The sequence below is a fragment of the Homalodisca vitripennis genome, chromosome 3 (genome assembly GCF_021130785.1).
Source record: "Homalodisca vitripennis isolate AUS2020 chromosome 3, UT_GWSS_2.1, whole genome shotgun sequence".
NCBI classification, from domain to species: domain Eukaryota; kingdom Metazoa; phylum Arthropoda; class Insecta; order Hemiptera; family Cicadellidae; genus Homalodisca; species Homalodisca vitripennis.
Window position 1 is genome coordinate 67,751,611 of NC_060209.1, and position 16,875 is coordinate 67,768,485.

General features: G+C 32.0%; 1 protein-coding gene across 2 annotated transcripts in view; it reads left to right on the top strand.

The window, feature by feature from the left end:
• The window catches only part of LOC124357022 (multidrug resistance-associated protein 1-like), an 81,436-nt gene extending 66,784 nt beyond the window's left edge, over nt 1-14,652 (top strand). Inside the window, exons 23-31 of one of the 2 annotated variants that reach the window (XM_046808391.1) lie at nt 129-219; nt 1,914-2,022; nt 3,094-3,220; nt 6,147-6,245; nt 7,002-7,148; nt 10,168-10,326; nt 12,819-12,985; nt 13,225-13,419; nt 14,043-14,652. In XM_046808391.1, the coding sequence (XP_046664347.1) occupies nt 129-219; nt 1,914-2,022; nt 3,094-3,220; nt 6,147-6,245; nt 7,002-7,148; nt 10,168-10,326; nt 12,819-12,985; nt 13,225-13,419; nt 14,043-14,154 (1,206 nt within the window). In that variant the 3' untranslated portion in view covers nt 14,155-14,652. The remainder of the gene's footprint in view (nt 1-128; nt 220-1,913; nt 2,023-3,093; nt 3,221-6,146; nt 6,246-7,001; nt 7,149-10,167; nt 10,327-12,818; nt 12,986-13,224; nt 13,420-14,042) is intronic. The other variant, XM_046808393.1, reaches the window with a different exon arrangement.
• Nucleotides 14,653-16,875: the final 2,223 nt, after the last annotated feature.

A 16,875-nucleotide genomic window follows, 5' to 3' on the forward strand; every position in this document is an offset into this window, starting at 1 on the left:
CATGATAAGTCATGGTATTTAAACCAAATTTAAGCCTCGATGTTAATTATTTTTCGTTTAGCATTGGATGATTCTTTTTAAGCACCAATAATGTTAGAGATATTAATTTATTTTCTATTGGTTTACAGAAGTTTTATGTTACAACTTCTCGCCAACTGAAGAGGATAGAGTCCGTGTCCCGATCTCCCGTCTTCTCCCACTTCAGTGAAACTGTTTCTGGTCAGTGAAGTCATTCAAATCAGAGGATTGCATTATGATCAGTTAACCAAAATAGTGCAGTCATACATCAAGAACACATCTCTAAGTATTTAGTTCTTTATTTAAAGGAGCAAGCTCGTGTTTTTAAAACGTGTAACAACATTGCTTAGTGGACAATAATTTCACTAAACGTAGCTATTAATAAGTCAAAATTTCAAATAATACAGTTTTTTTATTCTACCACACAAATGACAGCTGCTTGTAATAATTAAGTTGGTCCATAAAATTGTTGCTTATCATAACCTTATAACAGAGATCCAAAAAATCAGCTGGCGCACCTTTTAAGTTTTTCTTGAACGCTTATCAGCCAGGATAACTATCCTATTTAGCCAGGATAACTATTACTATTTCAAAGTGTAACAAACTAGTTAATTTGCATCAGCTACAAATAAAATAAAATACATTAGTGTAGCGGCACATCAGACTGCAAAACATTAATCCTTATTCCAAGAGTGTAGCCAGGAAAAAAATTGGGGGGTGGTCCAGAAAGCTGATATTTTCCTGTTGTGGACATAGAGTAAGGTCCCATTTTGTTCCTTAAAAAGTTCTTGGCCCGTTTCTTTGTTGAGAACGATCTTTTAGCTGTACATGTGTCAGTAATACTGAATTAATTAAATAATAATAGTTGTTTACTAAAAAAGTAATAAAAAAAATTGAACTCCCTCCCTGGCTACGTCCTTGCCTTATTCTAAACAAGTTGCTCAGTTAAAAAAAAAGTGCTCTAACCTCTAACTTTATTTCAATAACAGTATAGAATTGGAGGAGATATATATATATAAGTTATATATATTCAAAACTAAGGTGATTCAAAACTAAACGGCAATCTCTCGAGTGCTTATTCTATAGCTAAAAACAAGTAAAAAAGTTCATATAACCATATGCCCGGAAACGCTTTGTTAGCGAGTTACGTCTAGCGAAAGATTTCGCCCGGATTTCAGAACCCTTGGTGAAGTCAGGCCGTATAAAAATGGTAAAGGTAGTTACAAAGATACAAATACGATTGTTTTTTATGTTTTTATATCTGACAAATTTATTAAAATTCGTCCCAGAGCTGTAAATGCAATACTTTCAGAGATATCTTACGTAAAATACAAGAATTGGTGCAAAGAAATAACACATTTTTGTGTTTAACGTAAGATTACTTCCATAAATGTTAAATAAAGATCATTTTTTTCTTAAACAGATTTGTAGAACATTTAATTCTGAAAAGATTCATGTGAATTACTTAGGAAAAAAATTAATAATAGGTATTGAAATTTAGCTTTATTTAAAAATAAAACAGACGCACAAAAATGCATATTCTTATCTTATGGCAGATATCTCATTTTGAAGATCTTATTGATTTTAATCCAAACGCTTTGTTTTTATAAAGTTCAGGCTTTTTTTTATTATTTAAATGGTGAAGTACATAAAAGTTTGACAATATTTTCATATTAACATTGTTTTTTCTGAGGAAAACTCAAGGTTGTTTTTCTACAACCGGCTCCTAAGTAAGAACAACACTCTGTTCAAAACAGAATAAAACTTGTTGACTTCACACTCGCTAAGTCTAAATCAAGCTATGCATCTATCCTGGACTTCCTAATCCACAAAACTCAATGTTCTGGTGCAAGCGCTTTTACAATAAAATATATTATGTAATCGTGGCTTTGTAGGTGCTTCATCGATCAGAGCATATAGGGTTGAGGATCGTTTTGTCAAAACAGCGGAAGACAGAGTGGACACCAACCAAGTCTGCTACTACACCAGCTTGGTCTCAAACAGGTATATAATAAAGCTAACTCGTTAAAAAATTGGAGCTAAATGAGGCTGGGGCTAACTTGAGGTAAAAAAACACAGGTATTCAAAGTTTCATTTAATTTTCTATTCAGTATTGCGATGATTTAAATATATAACTTGATTAGATTTATTTTAAAATAGACTTTTTATAAGTCACAGTTTAACAACAGTACTCTATATTTCTGACACTGATTTATTTAATGACATCAAATTACAAAAGTGTACTTCTTTTTGGCAAGGCAATCTATTTTAGGTCATGAAAATACTTTTTAATGTTAAATTTATAATTCTAAGATAACTTCGCTGAATTATAAAAAAAAAATAACTTTTTGATCACTCCACATGAAATTACTGTACAGTAATTTAAAGTAAGGAATTAGTTAATTTTTTTATCAGACACAAATAAAAAAAAGATTAACGATTACAATGTGAAATTTTATAGTATACACATGAGTGACATGTTTATTTATTCATTTCTGATTTTAGGAAATTATGTTCCTTCTAATAAAATATAATTTAAGGAATTCACATGTTTTAAATTTTCTCTTTATGAGATTAAATTTTACTATGAATGACAAGTCACTTCTGAAGGTATAACTGTTGTACACACTGCAAAAATTTCACATTTTAATCTATATTTAATAAACAGCTACCAATTTAATATTTAAAAATATTTTATTAAGTATAATCGATTGCACCACCTTAAAGATAAGTTGTGATTTTACTTCTTGGTTTTATATCCAGGCCATAGGTATTTTATTGTAGAGTAAAGAAGATGTTTTTTAAAATAAACTGATTTGTTTACATTTAAGTCCTGTGTTGTTTAACTGATACTCGCTGTGTAGATTTGAAATTCAATATTTCCATGTGATGAGAGTGAGAGAAACCATACAAAACCCATCTAAATCTATATGACTGTTTTCTCAATTTTTAGAATTCATCCATTCATAGTTAAAGGCTGAATATTATATAAAAGACACTATTTTTAGTAAGTCAGTTATTTGTAAAAATTGTATGTAAATTTTCTTTATACATTGGCCTTGACACCTTTTTCAGATGGCTCGGTATCCGGTTAGAGACAATAGGCAATATTTTAATTTTCTTTGCAGCTTTATTTGCTGTTCTGGAAAGAGATACGTTGAAACCTGGAATTGTTGGTCTTTCCATTAGTTATGCTTTGCAGGTTTGTACAAAAAATTATTAACCTTTAAATTTCTTCTAAATACTACCCTTGATTACCACTATAAATTAGATTTATAGAAATTAAACAAACTAATTATTAAGACATTTGGTATGGATGTTATAGTTAGTTATTAGGGTTGTTCAATAAGTCTTTACAAAATCCAATAGAGGGTGATCATGGTATTGAAAATAAACTTTTGCCATTAAGTAGCATTCCTAATTATTTGTTAAAGTTTCAGCTGTATCCATCACATAGTTTAACTGATGTTGTTGATTAAAGTAAATAACTTTAATTTGTCTATAAAAATGGATACAAGAGAGTTTCAAGCAGTGATTAAACTCTTGGATTTGAAAAGTTGACGCTGAAAGAAATCAAAGCTGAGTTGGAGAAACTTGATGGCATATCTGCTCCTGTGTTTGCAACTGTTCACAATAGGGTGACTGAGTTTAAACGTGGTCGTACATCCACAAAAGATGAAAGCAGATTAGGACACCCTGTGGAAGTATCTGCCTCTCGAATGAGTGACAAAATCCTTAACATGATTTTAAGTGATCAACAAATTAAAAAGCGTGTGAAATAGTTAAGGCCACAGGCTTATCGCAAGGTACAGTGACTTCAATTTTGTATGAAAAATTGGATGTAACTAAATCTCAGCAGGATGGGTGCCACATTTACTCACAGTGGAGAATAAACACAATCTCGTGGTCGACTCTGAGGCTGTTTTAGCGCTTTAAACGTCACAATCCTAATAAGTTTCTTGGTCGATATATAACTGTTACATATGAAACACTCCAGAGACAAAATAATAGTCAAAATAGTGGATTTTTTAAGGTGAACAGGATCTGAAGAAGGTGACGACGGTCAAGTCGGCTGGTAAGGTTATGGCCACGGTCTTTTTGGATGCTTGTGGAATCATCTACATTGATTACTTGAAAAAGGGAACAACTATAACTGGTATTATGCATAATTATTTGAATGGTTGAGCAATGAAATAAAGAAAAAAACGTATTCATTTGAAAAACACTAAGATTCTGTTTTATTAAGACAATGCACAGGTGTACACCTGCACAATTGCAATGGCCAAAGATTATGGAATTAAAGTTCCTATTATTATAACACCCATCGTATTCACCAGATTTGGCCTCCTGGGACTAATTATTATTTCCAGACTTGAAGAAATGGCTTGGCTAACAAAGTCCAAGGAGGAAGTAATTTCCAAAACAAATGTCTATTTTGTGGAGGTTCCAAAATCCTACTTTTTAGATGGCTTGAAAAATTGGAAAAACGCTTAGACAAATGTATAGAGTTGAAAGGAGATTATTTTAGAAATAAAAAAAAAGGTTTTTCCTACTCTTTTCTAAGGACTTATTAAATAACCCTTTTATCTCAATGGAAATTTTAATTTTTTAGATTTTTAAAAATTAAAAACATAAATAAACAGGGTTTTTGTCAGTTTTACAATCTTAAAGTTTATACGAACTAAAAAACACAATAAATTTCAGTTTAATACATGTGTTTATTTATATTTATAACAGCTGAATGTATTAATGTCAAGAATCAAATTAATTTCTTTACTTAAAATTGTACTATGGTACCACCATGGGGTTATAGATACTAACAGTGTAGCAGGTGAAGCATGTAATAGTTTTATGTTGGTGATAAAACTATTAATATACCATACATTATTATTTATGTAGTATTATAATAATTTGTGAAGTTTTAATTGTTATAAATGTCTACCATTTATTTATCGGGCCCTTGCATGTTATTAGCCATTAAAAATTTAGACAACAATTTTACCTCACCATTGTAGATTTTGCTAAAATGTAGTGTGTATAGTAAGGACTGAGACTAAGAAAAATACTAAATTTTAAGCTTTTATCTCAAACCGTTTAAAAAATATAGCTATGTAAAGTTTTCTAAAACACTAAAAATAATGAAAAGATGTTTCTGAAATTGCTCTAGGAGCTCTACTAATTGACTTAAAGTGCTGGGAGAGAGTGTCATTTGCATAATGTCTTATGATTTTTCTAGTTATATACAACAAAAAATAGGTTATAATGAAAAAGTTTTGTCATTATACACATACAAATTTGAGTTTTTCTCCAAAAAGTACATAGTTTAAAATTTAAAAGTTTTTTGCATGAATATTTAGTACTGTTAAAGTACAAATATCATAGTAAAATAAATGGTATAAGAATGGGTTCATGGTTAAAACAATTATTTCTGACACTTTTATAAGTAGGCTGTTTTAGCTGAATAATAATACTTATTCTTGCAAAATTAATATTTTTAATAAGTTGTTATGTACAAAGTACAAAATTTAAAGTAGGTTAATAAAATAATTACAATAAAGGGTTATTCCTATTGTAAATTGACTCGCTTATAGTTTATAAGTAAATTGATTTGATAATTGTTGCTTCTAGTCAAGGAGTTGAGAACCAATTTGTATTATACAAGCACATAACCTAGTTTTTATTCAAACCGATAGAGGAATCTATCTAAAGAAAGAATTCGATCATCACCTATACTAGTTTAGGTGGAGGTACCAAAGGGTTAATGACTTTTTTTTTCTCAGATCATAAGCTTGACACCCTTAAAACCAATCATCAGGCATAAATACAAGTAAAATCAGCATCAGCTAACCATATACAGACTGAACATTTGGAAGAAAGTGGCATTTTCAGTCCCCACATATAGTATCTATTAACTAACATAGGTTTCTAAACCATGTGAATTCAGGAAAGTGGAACATTCATCTATTTTTAGTACATGTTAGGATTAACATACTTTATATTTTATATTTACCATTAAAGAAGTGTCATGGTGTTGATAGTGTGTGTAATTAATAGACCTGAAACCAAATAGTATGTTACATTCTTCAACAAAATTTCTATTTTAATTTGCCAAAAATTTGATTGCACAGATTACAGGGATGCTGAACTTAGCAGTACGGATGGCCTCTGATATTGAGACAAACATTGTCTCAGTCGAGAGGATTAAAGAGTACACTGAAATTCCTCAGGTAAGGATAATATTTATTTAGAATAATATTTGTAAAAGGTTCTTATTTATTATTTTTTCCTCTCTCTAATTTAGTTACTTAATATGATATTCTATTTTTAACATTCCTTTCCTTTAACTATCAACTCAATTATAATTTGAAGTTTATTGCAAAATATTGTACTTTTATTACAGCAATGCCCAAAGGTTTCCTATCATAGATAGCAAAACACAGAGGGAGTTTGGCGTGTCTCCAATCGAAAACGTTGGCAATAATATGTGTTAAATATACTACACAACTTCTAAATACTTACCAAAATTATCCCCTGTCCTCGAATAGTATCCATTACACTGGCATTACAAAGAAATTTAATGTTTGCTGACACTCATTGCATTTTGTTGTAATGCATCTACAAATAGGTAATTTGAAATTCTTGAGATGACCAAGTTTGATAATAATCCTTTTTTTCTCAGTCATAAGTCATTAAAGTAGGATGAGTGTGAAACTTGTATATATTGAGCAATAATGGACTGTTATACTGTATCGTGTCTTGGACAAATTTAAGTCTATCATGTTATTTAACACATTGACTGCGATGAACAGTTGCTACTAATTATTTGGCTGACATAAAGTCAGTATATGACTGGGTGTTGCAGTGAAGGCATTAAAGAAAACAATTATAACATATATTTTTTACTTTATAAAAATAATTCTTAAATATTAAATAATTTTATCTGGACCTGAAGTTCATGTGCTGAAGGGTTTATGTGGGCATAGGAAGGAGCGTGGGAAGTTCAGCCCCGACCTGACCCAAAGTGGCCAGCTCATGGTACTGTCGAGTTCAAGGACTTCCAAGTACGTTATCGAGCAGGCCTGGAATTGGTGCTAAGAGGTGTCTCCTTTGTCATCAAAGGCCAAGAAAAGGTCAGGAATTGGTAGATGTGTTTCCAATATCTTAGAGTGTTTAAATATCTATGTTTTATATTAACTATATTAAAATTACATAATTATATATATATAAAAATGAATCGCTAAATGTATTGATAAGCACTAATTTCGGGAACGGCTGGACCAATTCAGCTTCATTATATCTGTTGAAGTCCGAAGAAGATTTTGAGGAAGAGAAAAGTAGTCAAAGTATCCTGGAATTTTTGAGAATTTGAGAAAATAATGATAATATTTATGACATGCAATCCAATCTGAAGTTCACTAAATAGTTAGAAAAAATGTTGTTTAAATTTAAATTTTAGAAAATATTAGATATTCAGTACTTAGTCAGTAATCTAATGCACATTAAAAAGATAAAGTTGTGCTTTACTAAGTTTTTTCTAATTTTTACTTTAGATTGCACCAGTGACGAATAAACAATCTAATACATTCGAAATACTATTTAAACACTGTTATAAAACTCACCTTAATGAACCAAGCTGTGAATGTTTGCATGTAAGGTACTTGACTGTTTGGCTTCCTTGACATTGTGTATCACATTTTTACTGTAGCTTAAGGGAAATCAAAGGGGATGGCACACTTTTTCCCTTATACCGGAAGCAGAATATAAACTACAGAAGCAGATTATTTATGACCAAATTAGTCTTTTATTCCAAAGTCAGTTTGACCTCAAAACCCAATCGTGCATTTATTTTCTTCGTCGGTGCAACATTAACTCAACTGTGAAACCGTAAATAAAGTAAACCGTGAGTGTATTTAAACAGCTGGTACTGATACTTTTTGACCAATGTAACTTTTTATTCATACATAAGTATATATACTATATTTTCTTCATTGGAACAAAAAAGAAAACACTATTTATGACACTTGAAATATCTTAGATTAGAAATAGTTTACAAGTGCAGATATGAAATGCTTTTTGATCCAACACGTAGATCTTGAAAACCAACATACAAATTTTCTTGATTGGGGTGACAAAACTGTGAGACCGTAAACGTATTAAACTGGAAGACAGTTTAAACAGCCGTAACAGACTCTTTTTGACTGCAGTAATTTTTCAGTCATACGTACGTTATATATTTTCTTCTTCAGTACAAAAAATTAAATTCTAATTATGGCACTAGAAATATATTAGAAAGTAAATTAAAAGAGCTGGAAGTAGACGCTTTTTGATTGAAGTTGGCTATGTATTGTTTTTACCAGTGCATATGGCAAACTCAACTATGGAACTGAAAAAAACCTTAGACAGAAAGTGAACGTAAACAGATGAAAGTTGATACTTTTAATCAAATTAGTTTTTTTGAGAGTTATATGTATACAAGAAAACGCAAATTAGAACCAGTCCAAGTTGTATTAAAATTTTTAATATCTTAACCTTGAATACTGAAATAATATATACCTGATTTGTCTACTCCTGTTTCAAAAATATCATACAGCTTCATTATATGACATCATAAATGTTTTCACTAAAAAGACTACACCATTCAATTTTGAGAACTGCGTGTGAAACCGTAGATAAAGGAAGAGAAGAATTGGAACATTTTTTCGAAACACTGTAGAATGTGGAAAAATAATTATAATATTTGTGTTGCACAATACAAATGTAACTGACAGTTTTAAACCTTCTTTGATGTTTCAGCTGCAGTTCATCAAAGATACTGAAAGATTTGTTGATATTTTAATTGTACTAAATATTAAATACACAGTGTTTGATCAGTAGTGTAATGCAGATAGCAAGTAAAGTTAATACCTAAATTTTACTCCAAATTGCAGCAGTGACAAATGTTAATCATCCAATGTATTGTTAATGCTATTTAAACACTTTTATAAAACCAATTGTAATGAACAAAGCTGTGAATGTTTTCATCTAAATTACTCCAAACTGCACAGTGACTTATAGAAAAACAGAGAAGTAAACACTAATGTGCCTCAATGATCCATTCTTTCCCAGACTATAGTCCAAAAACAACAAGGCTATAATGCTAAACCATGTAAACGATTATTTTGGAATATTGCAATTACTAAATAAGGGTTTCCTTCTTATAGTAAAAATAGATAGGAAGTAGGTAGGATTCCCTCCTAGGCCGTAATAGCCTTAGTCCTATGTATGTATGTATTTTTTCTTCATCGGGACAAGGCAAATTCAACCATGGCACTGGAAATATTTTATACCAAAAGTAGATTACAAGAGCTGGTAGTAGATGCTTTTTAACCGAAGTATCTTTCAAAAGGTACATATTTATATAGTTTTTTTGATTGGGGTAATAAAGCAAACTAAACTGTGGCACTGTAAGTGAATACAAATGGCTGGAAGTAAACAATTTTTTGACCAAAGGAGACTTCTCAGTCCTACATATGTACTCTTTTTTCGAGGACGAGGTAAAATCTGCTATGTACACATCTTAATCTGGAAGAATATGACAAGGGCCGGAAGTAAATGCTTTTTGACCAACGGCAGACTCAACTGTGACATTGGAAATATAATTAATTTTAATCAGAGATGCTCCTACACGTGCAAAACAATATGAGTTAGGTTAAACTCGATACTCTTTTATCCACACACTTAAATAATATCTACCCTATATATGCCTACTTACGTTTGACACATTCATAGGACTCCATCATATTACATCATAAGTGCTTTTACTAAGTACTATAAGAACTTTTCAAACATTGCATGTGAAGCTGGGGGTAATAGCTAGTAGTGATTAAAATTATTTTAACATTAGGTTAAACTACTATATTTAATAATGAAATGCAAAATTAATTCTTTTGATTCCATGAATAAATTTGTATACCGTACATAATTTACAATAATTATTTTTCAAAAATAGTTTTGATAAATTAAACATTTGTCAGACTAAATAAGATCAATCATGTTTATAAAGGGTATTGGTGATTTATTGATATTTCTAGCTATACAACTGTGATTTACTACTGTAATGTTGTGTAGGGGAAATAAAACCAAACAATGCTTTAAAAGATTTGGTTTCAGATTGGCATAGTTGGTCGAACTGGAGCAGGCAAGTCCTCTCTCACTCTGAGTCTTTTCCGTATACTGGAAGCTGCTGGAGGACATATTTACATTGATGGTCTGGACATCTCCAAGATTGGACTAGGAGATCTTAGGTCTAGGCTTACCATCATTCCTCAGGTGAGATTAATAAAGATTGTATAGTTAATACTCATTACATTACAACTTTAATAACAAATGCTGGACTGCCAGTTATTAAATTCAATACAAAAATTATTATTACACAAGTGAAATGATTATAACTTCATTTTTAAGGTGCCTCTTAGAAAAGAAAAGAGGCACCTTTTATATTGTGTTTATATTGTAAAATCCCTTGTTTTGCAACTATTTATGAAATATCTTTTTGATTAGAATTAGAGTTTCTACTCCTGGAGTATCTCTACTCCTGAAAATCCATATCATAGTTTTATTTTGAAACAGCTATTTCATGTAATGAAATATCCTGAATATCTGGTGTATAACTTTGTCATGCATAATTTCATCTGGTATGTATCACAGACCCTCAAACATATGTACCAAACCCATGTACTTGAAGATTCCTGAACAAACAGTCTCCATGCCAGACCATAAGTTGTAACCTTGAAAAGCAGGAGAGCTGACACAAATAAACTGCAACACAACAGACTGCAAAACTTGATGGACCTATTGCAAAATAAATCACTAATACCCAAAAGTGCCACTGGAAATTGCGTATTGGTATTGGCTCTGTCCAAAATTTCATATTCAGCTGATTTCACCACCAAAATAAGACATGAAGCAACTGGCTTTATTAAGTGTCTGGATTTGTTGGCATGGTTTTCTTGCAAGTGATAAAGATCACTACGCTACTATCTCATTATTTTCAAACAGAAAATCTAAACTACACTGAAGCCTGGAGAAATATTCAGTCTTCTCTTAGTAGACTAAAACGCCTACGAGACTAGTTTGCTGAAACTTTGAAAGCAGCAGAACGCTACTGTAAATGAAGCAGAAACATGAAGGAAGAGCAAAGACTGATGAAACTCTTAATGACATTGTTATTGGCAAATCAATAACTGAGAAAAAAAAGAAAATAAAGAAAATGGTAGGAGGATTTGCTGAAGATGGCAGTGTTGGAACTTCTCTCTCAGAAAATTCAAAATAAAGATCTTCATAACTGTGGATAGAGCTGTCCAAACTATGGAAAGCCGTTTTGTGCAGCACAAATTGTTCAGTTTAGATCTGGCCTGTTTTGAGGAAAAAGATTAAAATTCAAAGAATTTCTTCCTCCTAAGGCATTAAAGAAAATAAGAATTGATGAGACTTATCTCTTCATGAATTTATGGCCCCAGATTTGAAATGCAAGTATGAACACCTACTATGAGTATGAAGATGTTTCCGATAAGAAAATTAATGACTGCAGTGATAATGAGGATACTACTTTGTCTTTTATTATCCCTAAGACACTATCAATATTTGAAACGGATCAAATAAACATTAGAATTTAGCAATCAAGCATTAGCTCCCAAGCACTTCCACCTAATCCCACCAAGTCTGAGCATCACCTTTGATTAATGAAAGTTTTTTTGCAGTCCATCTTAATATGTGGCTCGGTCTTCCCCAAAATTTTTTTCACTTTGGATTATTGTGATGAATCCATTTTTCATCTTCAGTCACTATGCGATGCAAAAATCTTTTCTTCTTGCCTATGGAGCAGCCGTTCGCAGATGAAAACATGCCTTTCGACATCTCTTGGATTCAACATGTGTAGTACCAAATTTCCTTGTTTCTGGATCTTGCTTTTAGGCTTACCTAATTGGTTTGTTGAGTTGCTCCCAATGTTGCTGCAATTTCTTCTTGTGTCTCGCTATCTTCGAACCAACTAAACCAAAACTCGCCCTCACCACTCGAGGTACTCAGCATGGTACAATTTTTGATAAACCACTCAACCTTTTTGGATTTATATGTTTTTAAGTTTAGCTAGTATAAGGTCATGACATTTAGAAATTTAAAAAAAACTTTGTTAAGGGCAATTTATAGGCTGGTAATAGTGTTTCTCCAGATTTTTAATAATGTATTCAACATCAGAGTCTAACAACAACAGAGACAAACCCATGCAGATTGTTTGTCCATAAATTGTTTTATCTAAGACGTTCTTGGAATCTTATTTATTCCCTTTTTTAATGCCTTTATAATGAGATGGAGTGACAAAATGAGTCTATACTAAGATATTTTGTAAATTTTTTTGCTTGGGTTGTTCCTTAAGTCATTCCATAGAGAATAGTTTCTTTGGTTATTCATAGAGTTGTTGGAACGGAGATGTACCTTCAACTCTGCTATAGATTTGTTAACAATTTTCAGTAGCTAGAGGAATTATTTACACAAACACATATTTTGTGAATCCTAGAAGATATTTTATCAATGCTTGATGTGGAGTTGATCCTTATACTAGATACCTGTACAAAAACAATACTTTTTCAATTTACTTGACCAACTCATTAAAGTTCAAATTTTAATCTACATATACACAAACTAATAGACAAACTTAAAAATGTGTACTTGTTATAATAAGATATTTTTCATGCCACCCACCATAATAATGTCACACATGTTTCTTTAAATAAAAATTTACTGAAATAATGTTTTAATTTTAGGATCCAGTCCTTTTTTCTGGTTCACTTCGAATGAACTTAGATCCATTTGAGATGTACAATGACTCAGACCTTTGGCACGCTCTGGACTTGGCACATCTTGGACTATTTATCCGTTCCCAGCCTCAGAAACTATTCCACACAATCTCTGAGGGTGGAGATAACTTGAGGTAAACTTGTAGTATTTAAAACAATAGTGAATAAGCATTTGTTTAGTATAATGATTTTAAATTCTTTCATCAGTTATATTCCTCCTATTTAAAAGCCAATTTTTAAGAACAGTATGTAATTCCAATTTGGAATCAATAAGGTTCAGTAATGTTCCCATCCAGTATCTATGTGCTTTTATTTACTCAAGGTACAATCTTTACATTGTTTACTATGCAATTCACCATATTTCGGTTCATAGTGTTGGCCAGCGACAGTTGGTATGCCTGGCTCGAGCACTGCTGAGGAAGACTCAGATATTGATCCTGGACGAGGCCACAGCCGCCATTGACTTGGAGACTGATGACTTGATACAGCAGACAATACGTGAGGAGTACAAGGATTGTACAGTGCTCACAATAGCTCACAGGCTCAACACCATCATTGACTCTGACAGGCATGTATATCTTGTGTAACCTTCCTAGAAGTGATAGCTTTCCTAGAAAACAACAATGGAGCTGGGAGGAAAAGATATAAGATTCTTGTAATACAGTAGAATTGCAGCCACTTCAAACATATTAACTAGAACAAGTAAGATGAAGAAGTAATTTGGGAGAGAGAAGGGAGGAAATTAAAGAAAATATATGGAAACGAAACCAAAATAGGCTAATAAAGAAGAGGTGAAATGAGATGGACAAATTTTATTGGGTAATTAAATACATCTGATTTTTTAGTCTGACCTGGGAGTTGTTTAATTCATTGTCTCAAATACAAAGTGGCATAGTTGCTTAAAAATAATTTTTCAGAGAGTGGTTTAAAAATAAAATTTTCTTTCATTGGAAACTTTTTTCATGATCAACAGTTGTAGTCATTAAGTTAAGAAAAACTCTGAAGTAGGTAATTTTGAAATTTATGAGAAATGTCCCAGGTTATATTATAACTGTCTTCTAAGATTTGAAAATCCTCTGCAGATCCAAAATTATGGTGAAGTGGATGACTTTGGGATACCTGGTATAACTAAAGAGTAAAAAATGTATAAACTATCCTATTTTTTAGTATAATTATGTTTTTCTGTTGCAGAGTTATAGTGCTGGATGAAGGAAAGGTGAAAGAATTTGATTCACCATCAAATCTTCTCAAACGGCCAACATCAATATTTCATGGAATGGCAAAGCATGCCGGTCTTATATGATATTATCGACCATATCTATTTATAAAATTGTCACCCCTGGATAACACCAGATATTCATATTAATATCAGAACTTAAACATTTTAGAGAATTTATAAAACTCATTTGTTGTGCAAACAACAATAAATTATTTTGGTTCATAGTTTGATGTCATGACATTCAAAAACATAGGCACGGGAATCTTCCTCCAGAAGTTGTTGAGCTTAAAGACCTCATAAATCTGTTCTAGCTTAAAGTAACCTACTGGGTGCAGTGCAATTTTATTGATTTTCTCCAAATCAGTGGGGGGGGGGAGGGCTGAGACCACAGAACCCTCCTTTCTATACATTCATATGACTAATTCCAATTAGATCAGATTATTGCTTGTCAGATCTTGTTCTTTGAAAGACTTCCTCAATGTAATAATAATGGTTTTAAAAAGAATGTTCCTTGTAATTCAACAACACTTTTAAATTTTAGGTAGACTAAGAAATCACCCTAATCGCAGAATATTTTTTTTTGTAAGGAAGCTGGTCCCCTCTTAAGCCTTACTCTGCCCGTCCTCATGGGCCACTGACCTGTGCAAGGATGTTATCAAACAGAATAAGGGGGGGAGTCGATACAGTACAAGGTCGATGGTACTGATAAAAATTATTATTATAAATCTTGATATGTGTATATAATTAGCAAATTATAATGTTTTATTTATTAGTGTGGTGTTTTATTTATGTCAATATTTTCCCTAAGATAGTATTATTTTAAGGTATTCACATTGGATTATACATAAACATGTGTGGTGTTTAAATTTTTTCATATTATGTGAATTACACATTGGGCTTTAAACTACTAGAAGTAAATAAATATATGATTTGCTGTTAAATTTGGATACAAAATTATGTAAAATATTAACTCAGTTTTTATGGAACTTAAATTTTGATATAAATACTACAGGATAAGCCCTCAGCCAATCAGAAACGTGATGCCATGACTAGCGCTCCTTTCAATGTTGTACACAACCAGCGCTTATAACTGAAGAAGAAGATATGAACCGTATGTGGTTAACTGGGCCTGACAGTCAAAGCCCATCCATAGAGCAACTGTCATTGATAACTATTTACATAAGATCTAATATCATTTGCAAAACAAAACAACAAAATTAATCAAGTGTTAAATAGTATTTTACAAGGAGTCAGTAGCGTAGCCAGAAATTTCGTTCGGGGGGGGTCCAAAACCGGGGGATCCGGGGGACGTTTTGTGTGTTATTTGCCAATGAGTTCACTGGTAAAAGGTAAATACCAAAAATATGGAGCTTTAGTAACTACGCCTTATAGAAAGTGGAAAGATGTAATAGGAAAATTCAATCCTCACAGCAACTCTAGTACCAAAAATTTTCTTGTATAGCTACAGAAACTTTACGAAGTTCGATTCTGGCCGAAGGCACCAAAGTGATGTTAGATTCACTGGATAAGAAAGAAAAAGAACAAAACAGAGCTTCACTCAAGCGTATAATTGACACAACTATATTATGTGGAGAAAATGAAATACCACTTCGGGGACATTGGGCCACTGACGGCCGAAAACCCTTTAGAAAAGGAGGGCAATTTTCGAGTGTTGCTCGGGTACAGATCAAACTAACGGTCGGAAAATGCACAGGAAAACTCTACTGATTAGAAGTTCGGCTACTTTGGATTTCACTGATTGAGGTATTTATGAATGAGTTATAATGACGATTTTTGTGTATCATTACACTGTAGACGAGTATATAATTATCGGAAAAAAATCACTTTTGGTCGGAAATAAAATACACCTGAAAAACTCTAATGATTAGAACTTCAACTACTTCGGATTTCAGTTATTGAGGTAAACGTGGTATTTTTGATTGAGTTAGGACGACGATTTTTGTTATCATTAAACTGTACTCGACCTATATAATTATCGAGAAAAAAAATCACTTTCGGTCGGTAAATATCGAAGAAAAGCTCTCTACAGATTCAAGTTTTGGCGATTTTGGATTTCACTGGTTGAGTGGTTGAGGTAAAATGGTACTTATAATTATGTTAGGACATTGATTTTAGGTATTAATTCAACGCCAAGTAATAAACATATAATTATCGAGAAAAAACAAATAATAACTCAGTTAGTGAAATCCAAAGTAGTCGGAACATCTTATCAGTAGAGTTTTTCCGGTGTATTATCCGACCGGAAGTGATTTTTTCAATTTCTCTTCCATAATTATATAGGTATTAGTCGGCATTCAATTGATACCTAAAATCAATGTTCTAACATAATTCTAAGTACCACTTTTATCTCAAAGACTCAACCAGTGAAATCCAAAATCGTCAAAATCTGAATCTGTAGTGAGCTTTTCTTCGGTATTTACCGACCGGAAGTGATTTTTTTCTCGATAATTATATAGGTATATAGTACAGTTTAATGATAACAAAAATCGTCGTCCTAACTCAATCGAAAACATTACATTTACCTCAATCACTGAAGTCCAAATTAGTTGAAGTTCTAGTCAATAGAGTTTTTCAAGTGTATTTTCCGACCGAAAGTGATTTTTTATGTTTTTTTTCAATAATTATATACATGTCTACAGTTTAATGACACCTGAAATCAACGTCGTAACTTAATTCTAAGCAGTCATTTTATGTCCTCAAGACGAATTTGAACGAAGTTGTCGCTAATTTAAACTGTTCACCGTGTTACGGTTCAGGTTACTTTGCGACATCACGTGACCGCGC